Consider the following 12,998-nt stretch of genomic DNA (forward strand, 5'->3'; position numbering starts at 1 on the left):
CAAGAACACTAGCTACCTACATCTAGAAAACTGTAAGACAAAACAAGAGGGCACCCTCTTTTGAGCACATAGTGGCTAATTGACTACCGTGTTCATATTCTATAATGTAATAGTTCTTCCCTGTTGCCAGAAGTTGGCTTGATTTTCTTACTGTCCAGAAAAGTGGGTGAGCAAATGAATCAAGTCTTGACTTACAAAAGCAGAAAACGTATTAATATTTTTGAGAGACTTTGCATTGAATTCCTGTTTTGTTGAGAACAATCTGGCCACAATAGAATGGGTTCCAAGGATGGCAGGGGAAATTTGAAACCCAAGATATTACTCCTTGATCCTATGTAGAGACGGCCTGGCAACGGTGTCCAGGTCCCCCTGTTTTTGTCTCAGTGGCTACCAGAGAACCCTTTGTTCTGAGTTCCATGCCATCTGATCAGGAGGATTAAACAGCCTCTGCCACACACCCTGTGCCTCCCGTTTGGTGCCATCCAGGACCCCTGTCGAGACAGAGTTGTGGTTGTGGAATCTTATAGGTGGGCAGAGATCACCATAGCCTAGCACAACTGGGCCTCATGCAGATAGGTGCCTGGCAGGGATAGATGGAGGGAGGCGATTGACGCCACAGATAACTCTTGGCCCGTGGTCCTCTTTTGAAACCCATTATTTGACGGACAGTCCATCGCTTTCATCCAGGGAAGTTGGAGCCGCCTGCCATTGCTGCTGGAGCCAGCGGGGATGGAGAGAGCAACATGCAGAATGTGCATCACATTGGCCGGACGTGTTGCTATTGCTCAGCGAGCAGCTGAGAAGGACACGTGGAACAGACAAATCTGTGTTGAGTCACGAATATCAGTTTGTGATTTCCTGACAATGGCAGGCCATGCTCAGAGCAGATGTATGCAAAACTATTCTTCCACTTCATTCCACTCATTGCCTGATCTGATCTGTGGAACAGCCAAAGGAGATACCGAATCTTTACTTTACAGACAATACTTATTAAATTGAAGGAGACATCCCTGGCCAGGCTTAATAATACGCTGATATTAGTATGTTTATCCCAGAACTTTAACCACACTGTGAGCTTAGCTTCATGACAATAAAGAGTTAAAAACAGAAAGCAGCTGCACCCTATTCAATCCATTCCTACTGCTGCAGATGGTTTAATCTTAGTCTTTCAATAACTTTGAACATTCTGAGTAGTAGAGGGCTGCAAGCACAGAAGGTGGTTGACGCTCATTTAATTTAAGTCACTGGATGACATCCAGATCATGAAATGATAACATGAGCAGAGTGTCTTAACTTTGATCCAGCCATCCTTCTGGGTTAGATTCACTGGAGGATATTGAACAACAACTAACAAGCATACACAGGGCTGTCCCGTTGGTGGCAGTGCCATGTGCTCCTTAGACTGGAAGCTGTCTAAGAGAGTGTCTCTGCACATACTGACACTGACTGTGTGTGGGCTTTAACTGACTGCTACTCTATTGATTAAATGCAATTGGGTGCGAGTGCTGGAGCCAGTCAATTATCAGTTAATAAACAGCAGAAGTTTTCTATTAGTGCCTGTTAGTGCGTGTGATAGATTGTTGCTATGTGGATTTGACCAGGAGAGGGGAAGGGAGGTGATGGGAGGAGAGTTGCCTTGGGTGTATTACACCTAACTCCATTGGGTTGCTTTGTCTTGGCCGGTTTTGTTATTGTAATACTGAGCTTAAAATATAATACATCTGCAAACAAACTCACAATTCTCTGCTGGGCAGGCCCAAACTGTAAGCTCAGGAATCACACTCCAGAATGAATCCCACAATTGGTAATACAGCACACTATCCAATAAAGAGAATCCATTACACAAGAAAGAATGGAGCCAGACAATGCAATGCCTGCTTGCTGCAGTGTGACTACTCATTGATAACGTTACAAACCTCCAGTGGGTTCGGTGCATGTGCCTCGTAGATGTGCGCACAGCGATCATCACACATCTAATGTGTGGTAAATTTAGACACAGTGGAGCATAGATTTCACAGCAGATGCACAGGAACATAACACGTCCACCTGTGTTTCCCTCAGTAAGTCATCCCTCCCTTGTGGAACCAGAGACAAAAGCCTGACAACACATGCCAACTGTATAAATAGTATAAAACATGGTTCTGTTGTGGACTGTTACCAGTGACAATACCTTCAATCAAAGGCCAGATTTTTGGATTTGACTGCAGGTGCTAATGCATATTACTTTCTGGCTGCCATTGATGCAAGCTAAAACATGAATGGTGACTATCATAGGGGGGAGGCCAGTCCCTGATGATGTGTGTAGGGATATCTACGGCTATAGCTCCTTCCCCTGTCTTCCAGCATGCTGCAATGCAGGCTACGGCATACACTAACCATAGTGGCCACCTAGAGGTGGCATATGGGCTGGCGCCCCCTTGGGGTAATGGGTGGGACGAACCCCAGTGTCGGGAGTTGGGTCATTGGGAACCTACAGCTGGGAGACTGCCCTCTCATTCCATCGACAAACCACAATTAGCTCACCTGCTGATCTCCTGCTGATCACTAGGTAGCCTAGTGGTTAGAGCTAGATTGAATCCCAGAGCTGACAAGGTAAACATTTGTCGTTCTGCCCCTGAACAAGGCAGTTAACCCACTGTTCCTAGGCCGCCATTGTAAATAAGAATTTGTTCTTAACTGACTTGCCTAGTTAAATAAAGTTTAAAATAAAAAAATAAACCCCCCCTCCCTCTCTTTCCCGCATTCCCCAAAGTCCTCCATCAAATATCCCATTCGATCTGGCTTACCTGCCTCCCTCCAACTTGGATCTCCTCTTCTGATTGACAATTGCCTTAGCGGAATCTTGTATCACAATGATTTTTAAATGGTTCCTCACTGCTACCTTATTAGTATTGGCAACCTCAATGACGTGTGCATCGATCAAAACCCCACGTGGCCTCTGTACCTTTCAATGCTGATTTGAGGTTGAACTGGTGTTTATACAGCTTGATTTGTTTACACCTACCAGCATTACTTTTAAGGTATTTTGATTTGTGATTTATATTATCGAGTGTACACTTCAGCGGTGGGCAATCTATCTTGCTGGGAGCATTTAATTCCATTCGGTCGAGGTCCTAGCTACATGTGTATATATACAGTATACCTGGGACAGGAAGGGTATATATAGAGGGACAGTTCTGATAGAGTAGGGATCCCTTTAGTATTAGCAGACTTTCTCCAGAGAGTGCTAACAGACAAAGCAATTGCCGTCTGTGAAGATTGCCCGCGAAGGCTAGCTGTCTCCGATGACTGATAAAACCCACCGTCTGCAGCCCACAAAACCACCAGCATCCCATCGCTACTGCTGCTGTCCCTCTGGTTCAGCTACCAGCCTCTTCCTCCTGACCTCAGGGCTTCCATATGGGGCCCTATTATGACTGCTGTTTAATTACCAATCAAAAAACAGCTCACTCCTCTTAAGGGATGGCTAGCCGAGAGGGAGAGACAGAATGAGAGAGAAATAGCTCACATGGGCTCTTTAAGCAGAGACAGAAGACAAAGGGTGAGGGAGAGCAAAAAATTGATGGAGAGAGAGAGAGACAGTGCCTCTGCATGATGAATGTGAATAGATGTAGAGAGACAGAGGGAGTGTGGAGGACAGATGGGCAGAAGCAGTCATCTGGCCGACATAATTTTTCTGGGGATGTGTTGTGTTTGTGTTTACAAACAGACCCTGCCAGGGAGAGAGGGAGGGACTTAGCAAATTAATGTTATAAATTATCCATGATTTATGTTTGCTGCCTTGGGGACAACAGTAAAAGGCGTGCATCATCCATAGCTGACCCGGCTGAGCCTTATCCCCACCCTAGCACCACACAATTAGATGTTCCGTCTGCCACATGGCCCAGCATCACCACTTACACACATACATAATAATAAACATTCCCTCACGGCCATGGTGTCGGTCAGGTAGGCTGCGTGCCTGGACAGATGGTCATTTGCAAAGGAGACCTAGGTCTCATGTCTTCCCTGTTAAAATAAAGGTTAAATTAAAAATAAATAAATGCTCACAGTGCTGTGTCTCATGGGGACACTGAGGGATAGAAGCAGCAATTCATTGGCCAACACTGAAAGCCTCCAAGCCTAAGACAGCTGTTGTTGCTATTATTCTCTGGATGTCTATTTCTATACTTTTACAACTGACTCATGGATCTGAGAGCTGTGCTATTCTACGCCAGTCATTGGCTTTTCATTGCAGCCATTCATACCGCTCCAACTCTGGACTGGTCTGTTATTGTCTACTCTAGACCCCCAGGAAATCTCAGGTAGGAGCCATTTCATGTCACACTCCTCCTTTTTTCCCCATGTATACTATAACTTTACAACCTTTTAAGGAATAGAAAATGTGTTGATGCTAAAGTGTCTCTTTCAACATCTATTCATACACCCCCCAAAAAAGCTTCACTCGGGAGTAACGGAAAACAGATTGTCTGTAAGTGCTCTGCTGGTCCCAGGTACTAGCTGTGGTCTTTCACTTGTGAGGGCGCAATTTGATGGGGTGTTGGGAAACAGAAGCTACAAAGGGCTGTGGGCAGTTGGTAGGATTTATCTAGACAGCAGTGAAACACAGGGTTTCCATTATAACCGTAAGAGCTATGGAGACCATTGTTCAAAATCTGGCCAGTTATTTTAGCCCAATCTAGCTATGAGACAGTCATGAAAGTCCTTCGTAACAGGAGGTCACTAGTACAATTGACAAATGAAAAGCCTACATCTGTGTATTTGTTTATTTCGACTTTCGAAACAGTGGGTCCCAATCAATTTCCCAATGTGGTACTGTCAGTTTGTCAGTAGGAGAACTGTGCTGTGAGCACTGCTTGAAAGGGTGTTACCAATAGGAAATGAGTGGCTTTTTTAGACAGCTGGTTATTTAAATCTAAAAACACCTCGGTTGACAACTTAGAGCTGCTGGACATGGCAACACTTGTTGATAATGGAACACGTGAACTGACCCCACACCACTGAGAAACGGGCCTACAGTATGTCATGGATGAGTCTAATCCTCCTACTAACCTCTATAAGCTGAGACAGATAGATCAGTCTCCCACTATAAGAGCAACAGTATCTCAACCATATGGGGATGATGCATATTGAATTATCTAAATGAACAAAACAACATGTACTATTTATGGTTACTTAATATTTGTTTTGTATCCCTTACAGCTTGAAGCTGCCCTTCACAATCCGGTGCAGTGTGCTTTGCTGGGCTTCTCTGCAGCGAGCACCTCGCTACCTCAAGGCTATCTCTGGGTGAGTGACTTACACATACACAGTTTACAGGCACACATATACATACATGCATGCATGCACACAGAAGTATTTAAAAAAAACATTAACCATGACACCCTTTGATACAAATATATCCTCTGTAATATTACATTTGTAGTGGCCTCAGGGTTGATCACATCTATTAATCAAAAGTACAAAAAATGTGGCAATGAAAGGGATACAAATAGTTTTTCTCTACAAAAACAAGCGTTGCCATGCAAACTGACCCTTCACTTTCATTTAGTATAGACCTTTTCAACTGTAAAAACCATAACAAGTTCTATATGTACCCACTATAGGTTCTCCAGTAAACATCTGGCGCTAAAGAGCCCCATAATTGCTAGCTAGCTAGTTGGGGTGGCAGGTAGCCTAGTGGTTAGAGCATTGGGCCAGTAACCGAAAGGTTGCTAGATTGAATACCTGAGCTGACAAGGTAAAAATCTGTCGATCTGCAGCTGAACAAGGCAGTTAACCCACTGTTCCTAGGCCGTCATTATAAATAAGAATTTGTTCTTAACTGAATTGCCAAGCTAAATAAAGGTTAAATAAAAAATGCAATAAAAAGTTGGCTAGCTAGCACAAAATGACAAGTTCGTATTTCTTGATCCAACCAAAAAACAGAACAAACTAACGTAAACTCACCCCATTCCGTACAAATGTGCGCATCCCCAACATTCAAATGAGACTACAAAGAAAACTAATGTGACTGTAGCGACTGTGTTGACTTCAAAACCGGGGGTGTGAACTAGGTTTCTATTCAAGCGTTGATCGACATGGTAATGGCTCTATAGTATTGGAGAAAAGTTGAAAAAACTGACGCTCTGTTACATCGTGACGTGTCATGTCGTAACGTACAGCACGCATAAAGCAACTATTTCTGTCTTACAATCTCTCTCCACCAGGTGGAGCACTTCTCTCATCGTTTAAAAACAAGAAATGGACAGTGACGGGGGTAAATACCAAGTAAATACCTAGTCATTTTTTGCATCATCATTGCATGCAATCATCATTCTCAAAGCCTCTGTTTACGTCTAAGATCACTTTAGCACCGCCCTAAAAACCCAATTCAAATTCGACACAAACCTTCAAATAGGTGTAATAATGACACATTATATAAACTCTTTATAGCATTTTATTTACATTTTAGAGCCGATAAGGTGATAAGTTGGACAGACCGAGTGAATAAAAGCAATTTTCCCATACAACATCTCTCCTTCTCACTATCACGCATTAGTTTTGTGAGTGAGTTTACGTTAGTTATATACACACATTGACTTGTTGCTATCAGATCCACTAAACAAAATCATCAGACAATGTTTATTTCCCGTTAATTATCTGTTTGTTCTGGTGGTGTTACATATGGCTAGCACAGCAAATAACCACAGAGCTAGTGTGATATGAAGGTAGAGAAAGATGAACTTACCTTGTTAGCCAGCTAATGTTAGATGCATTTTTCCCACGGCAGCCAACATTACAACTAAATTAAATGTAGCTAGCATACGAGTACAATGTTTGAGGGCCACATTGTTTCCGTCAAAAGTTAGCCAGCAGCAGTAATTAGCCCACTATCAAACTCTCTCCCCGTTCACCAATCTGTTTCTCCTAGCTCTTTGTTTGCTTCCTCCATAACGCAACTATATTTTAGCCAGGTGTATTGCCTAGGTGTTTTACCAAGGTATATATGAACCACTAACTTGTGCTAGGCATGAATTATGGACCTCACGTTACGAGACCTAGCTAGTGGTTTGTTTACATGTTGTAAAGCTAGACTACACAAATGCTAGCGCCTTGTGGTGATAATGTTAAACTGCATATTAATTGCACCAGGATGATACATAACATGAAGCAAACAAATTGCAACTTTATGTCAACTTTATTATTTTGAAATGAAGTCTAATTAACCATAAAATATTCCTTTCTGCACACCCTCGTGATCGTGATATTTAAGTGTTAATGCCCTCGAAGCCGGTGTTTGGAGGATATATTGGCACGGGTGTTGTTAGGCCTGAGACAAACTTGAGGGCCGGCAAACAGTGCCAATATATCCTCCAAACACCGGCTTTGAGGGCATTATCAATTTTTTTTTTACAACGGGTTACAAACATATTAAAATAATGATTGACATATTTTAATTAAAAATGTTATTTTGATGAATTTCTTAATACTATTTCATCCTTCCACAAGATATAGTCTCGATACAAATCTAGGGTTGCTACCCAAGCCGACAGAATGCAACCCAGTTGTTCAGTCTTTTTGTTCTGTATCTATGGACGCGACCCAGCCGTTCGTTCTAAATGTTCAATTGTCATACTGGCTGGCAACATTCTGAACCCTTGCTTGTTAGCTAGCCAACTATGGCTAACTAAGTCACATCTAAAAGTGCAGTCAGAGTAACAGCAAAGTAGCTGCATTTGCATTTATGTAAACTGTTTTCTAGAGACATTTATTTGGATACATCCATAACATTGAGCAAATGAGGTGCGATTTCGCCTGGCATAGAAAATGTGCTCACTCATCAGGACACTGTTGTTCAAAGGAGCTAGCCAACAACACCACTAACACAAACACTTCAAACTGAAGCTGGAAAGACTGCAAACTAGCTGAATTGACCTTTTTTCAATTGACATTTCTTTGTATAAAGTTGAAGTCGGAAGTTTATATACACCTTAGCCAAATACATTTAAACTCAGTTTTCCCAAAATTCCTGACATATAATCCTAGTAAAACTTCCCTGTTTTAGGTCAGTTAGGATCACCACTTTATTTTAAGAATGTGAAAATGGCTTATTTCAGCTTTTATTTCTTTAATCACATGGGTCAGAAGTTGACATACACTCAATTAGTATTTGGTAGCATTGCCTTAAACAATTTAAACTTAGGTAAAATGTTTCAGATAGCCTTCCACAAGCTTCCCACAATAAGTTGGGTGAATTTTGGTCCATTCCTCCTGACAGAGCTGGTTTAACTGAGTCAGGTTTGTAGGCCTCCTTGCTCGCACATGCCTTTTTTCCTTCAAACATAACGATGGGCATTATGGTCAAACAGTTCTACTTTTGTTTCCTCAGACCAGAGGACATTTCCCCAAAAAGTACGATCTTTGTCACCATGTGCAGTTGCAAACCGTAGTCTGACTTTTTTTTACGGCGGTTTTGGAGCAGTGGCTTCTTCCTTTCTGAGCGGCCTTTCAGGCTATGTTGATATAGGACTCGTTTTACTGTGGATATAGATAACTTTGTACCCGTTTCCTCCAGCATCTTCATAAGATCCTTTGCTGTTCTGGGATTGATTTGCACTTTTTGCACCAAAGTACGTTCATCTCTAGGAGATAGAACGCGTCTCCTTCCTAAGCAGTATGACGGCTGCGTGGTCCCATGGTGTTTATGCTTCTGCACTATTGTTTGTACAGATGAACGTGGTACCTTCAGACGTTTGGAAATTGCTCCCAAGGATGAACCAGACTTGTGGAGGTTTCCAATGTTTTATCTGAGGTTTTGGCTCATTTGTTAGGATTTTCCCATGATGTCAAGCAAAGAGGCACTGAGTTTGAAGGTAGTCCTTGAAATACATCCACAGGTACACCTCCAATTGACTCAAATTATGTCAATTAGCCTATCAGAAGCTTCTAAAGCCATTACATCATTTTCTGGAATTGTCCAAGCTCCTTAAAGGCCCTGTCAAGTTAGTGTATGTAAACTTCTGACTCACTGAAATTGTGATACAGTGAATTTTAAGACTGTCTGTAAACAATTGTTGGAAAAATTACTTGTGTCATGCACAAGATAGATATCCTAACCGACTTGCCAAAACTATAGTTTGTTAACAAGAAATTTGTGGAGTGGTTGAAAAATGAGTTTTAATGACTCCAACCTCCAAGTGTATGTAAACTACTGACTTCAACTGTATATCCATAAAAATGATGCCAGCTTATTCATGATTTTGGCTGTTTGAGAAACGCTGCCTGCCTGTCTGTCTCGTCCCAACTCCCGACACGTTCAATACGATGGGACAGTTGGAGATCGAATTTGAATATTGAAACAATGTTGCAAATGTCAGAGAGACAGACAGCAAGGTTTTTACAAATCTCCACAGTTGAAAATGGCAATGTTAGTCGAAAATAAAAGTGAGATAATGTCTACATGCTTTTTATAGTGGAGATCACGTTTTTAAATTGCTTGGCTGATGAGACAGTGGATTGTGCAGTCAGATGGAACAGAGTAAATAGGCATTTTAACGTCATAGATTTAGCCGGTGGTAACTTGTGGAATAGACACCGGCTGGTATGCGGTTTTATCCAATCAGCATTCAGGATTAGGCCCACCCGTTGTATAACTGCTAATAATGTCTCTCTCCTGTGCATGTCAACCTTAAGGTCTACCTTCATTACAAGGATAGGGCTTGCACTAATCCAATTCATGGGGGCATGTACAGTAGCTGTAGAAGTCAAACCTGGTATCCTTCAACATGGTTCGCCTCATTAATGGCATAATAAAAATAGAAACCCACACACACTGATCTTGCCAGAATCAGCCTTTTATTTTCTTTCAAGTTGTTAACAAATGATTCCCACACACATAAGTTCTCAGATGTGTGAGTACTTTTCTTATTTCTAATAGTATCATTTCAAATGAAAGAAACAAATTAACAAAATGTAAACAATGTACAAGCCACATATACAAGTGCATTGGACATGCCCACAAGGCTAATACTAATCCCATTATATGTCTGCATTGGACATGCATGCCATAAGTAATATCACTTCTACTGTGACCAAAAGGGTAGAGCACAGATAGTGGAGGCAAGAGAAAAAATACCCTGTAGAGTGACCACAGTAAATGGTCACTTTTACATGGGCTGCAGAGTAGCCATGTCATGTATGAGTTCCATCCCTGTATGGCTGACCGGGCCGGGATGCAAACCTTAATCAAATGACATTTGTAGCTAGCATGCCAACCACTGGAGATGGATGATAATGAGTGTAGCAGAATGAAGCAAATCAGGGCAAAATTGCATAAGGAGAACCTCCCGCAGCTGAGATGCTTAAAGTATTAAAATATAGATACATTCATGATAGACAGGAGGAGACACTACTTGAAGTCTCAGGGGGATGACATCACAGTGGCTACTCGAACTCACTTGCAGCTCACCTCTGCTACAGTTACACCCCTTTCACCTCCTATGCCACCGACAGTATAACTGAGCTGCCACAACTTACCCATTACTGTCCATGCAGGCAATACGGTGCGCTGCGATGCTTCTTTGGGAAATCTATGAACTTTTCTATTCTAAAATAGAATCGTCCCCAGACGTAAAGGAACCATCTCACCTTAAAATACACTTAAGAAAACAACTATGCTAAGTTAGCTGGCTAGCTGTTTACAGCTACAACGGCACAATTGTTGTTTACAAATGCACCCAAAGTTCTTTGAGGTTCCAGAGTTCACTTCCGCTCCAAAAGCCATTAAAAAGGTATATACCAGAGTGTGGGAGAAATAAAAGACGACAGATGGGTTTTTTTATGAGTGGAGCAAATTGCACTGGCAGAAAAAAGTGCCACAGTCCCTGGACTTGTTGGAATTTTGCTGGTTTTAAGAGGAACACTTTCTGTGAAAAACCTTGCCTCAGAAAATAAATTGTCTGTTAATCTTAAAGCAAAATGTTTTGGTGCCCCCTCCTTTCTGGGAAGAGTGGGCATTTTGTTGGGTAATTCCTGTAAAGCACGTGGATAAACCAGCTGGATAAGGCCCTCTAGGCCCCATCTAGACAGACTCAGCTCCCTCCCACTAAGTGTTGTTTCAACATAGTCATTTTTCAACGTATTGTGACGTGGAATCTATGTGTAAAATACATTGGATTTACAAAGAGTCATCAACATAAACAGTTGTTTTGAGGTTGCAATTTCAACCACAGGATCATATCATAATCTAACCAATTTTCACCATAGACAAAGGTTGTTTAAAATATGTTGAATTTGTACCTCTGAAACAATAGACCTTCAGTATTATTTTTTATTTATTTAACCAGGCCAGTCAATTAAGAACAGTCTTATTTACAATGATGGCTTGGCACGAGGCAAAAGGCCTCCTGTGGGGACCGGGATTAAAAATAAAACAATGTAAGACACGGGCATCAGCACAAATACAACAGACAACAAACAGTAGGTGTGTGTGTGTGCGAGCAGGCATGTGTGTGGTATGTTTGAAGTAAAACAACATGCTTCCTTACATAGGGCAACACAAACTAGTGACATCGGGTCTCAAGAACCTGTTCATCTATTTGTCATTTGAACTGCTCCAGGGACACCAGGTCCTGGAATTTAAGGTTGGCTTGGAGGGAATTCTAAGACCAGAAGGCTGATTATTGAAAGGACCTTTTTCCATGCTCGGTTCATTTTTAGGACTGTTAGCATAAAACAAGATTGAGAGCTTAAATTAGTTTTAATTTCGAGCTAGAAGAGAGGATAGATAAAATGGCACTTTTCCTAAAATGAGAATGAACCAGTGTTTGAGCCTGTTCACCCGACAGCACTGTAAAAATCATAATGGTGAGTTAGACGTCTCTGATTGGTGACAAAATCAAGGGCTGAATGACACACATAGTCAAGAGCCTTCAGTGTAGCGCTTGAAGCTTGCACATACAGTAAATAGTAACACCATAGTCCAACACTGACAGAAAAGTACAACGAAACAACTATTTTCTGGCGGCAAAGGAAAAAACAAGCTTTGTGACAGTAATAAAACCCAATATTTACATTTGCATTTTTGTCATTTGTGACTCACAACCTGGATTCGGTCTTATGAGGCAAAATTTGAAATTGTGTTTTTTTTTTTACATTGGAAAAAGTAGAGAGCTTCAAAATGGGAAAGTAATTCTGTTTTCAAAGTTGATCAACTTGTAAACTCACTTTTGAGAAAACGGCCTTTGAATTAGGGCTGAGCGAGAAATTTAGTTTTTAAGACATATTCAAGTTTATGTTTTAGCTCTGTATCGCAAGAATCGAGGTTCTGTTATAACGTTATAATGTTTTACAAATGCAGCATCTCACTGTCTCTTCTCTGTCAGCCCAATGCCGAATCATGTCCCAATTGTATGCAACACGTGCACAGAGGTTATCCACCAATCACAACCCTAGACAGCCTTTCACAAATTGTAACCACGCTGGAGAATTGTAGCGGCGGTAAAACTTCCACCAAAATGGAAAATGAGGAAGCCAGCTCAGCCTCTCGTGAGGATGAAATCATCCCCAAAAAAGGCAGCAATATGTTTTCAGTAATATGGAAGTGGTTTGTGTTTAATTAGGTCTGATGTTCAGGAAACGAATGGCCTGTGCAAAATGTGTCAAAAGACAATTGCCAAGAAAAGCAGCAGTACAACTAACCTCTTCCATCACCTGCAACTGAAACATGCGGTGGAATGGGAGGAATGCCAATTCCAGTCGCCCCATTTCCCAAAACGTCTGCTAAAAGACAAACTACCATAGTCGCATCCTTTTCAAACGTAATCCCTTATGACAAGAAAAGTTAGAGGTGGAAGGAGATAACGGATGCAGTGACCATGGCGAAAGATATGGTACCAATCTTTACAGTACGAAAGCCAGGCTTTAAAAAGCTGCTAGGTACAGTTGACCAGAAATATCAGCTGCCAAGCCCGCAAGTATTTCACGGAAGAAGCCCTGTCGTGATTATACACTGCTTC

At 41.7% G+C, this 12,998-nt stretch overlaps 1 protein-coding gene across 1 annotated transcript in view; it reads left to right on the forward strand.

Annotated features, from left to right (window-relative positions):
* The window catches only part of arhgef10la (Rho guanine nucleotide exchange factor (GEF) 10-like a), a 117,272-nt gene that overhangs the window by 72,279 nt on the left and 31,995 nt on the right, over nucleotides 1–12,998 (forward strand). The window contains 1 exon segment of the mRNA XM_064966416.1: nucleotides 5,203–5,289. Within this exon segment, the coding sequence (XP_064822488.1) occupies nucleotides 5,203–5,289 (87 nt within the window).

This window comes from Oncorhynchus masou, chromosome 5, assembly GCF_036934945.1.
Source record: "Oncorhynchus masou masou isolate Uvic2021 chromosome 5, UVic_Omas_1.1, whole genome shotgun sequence".
Taxonomy (NCBI): domain Eukaryota; kingdom Metazoa; phylum Chordata; class Actinopteri; order Salmoniformes; family Salmonidae; genus Oncorhynchus; species Oncorhynchus masou.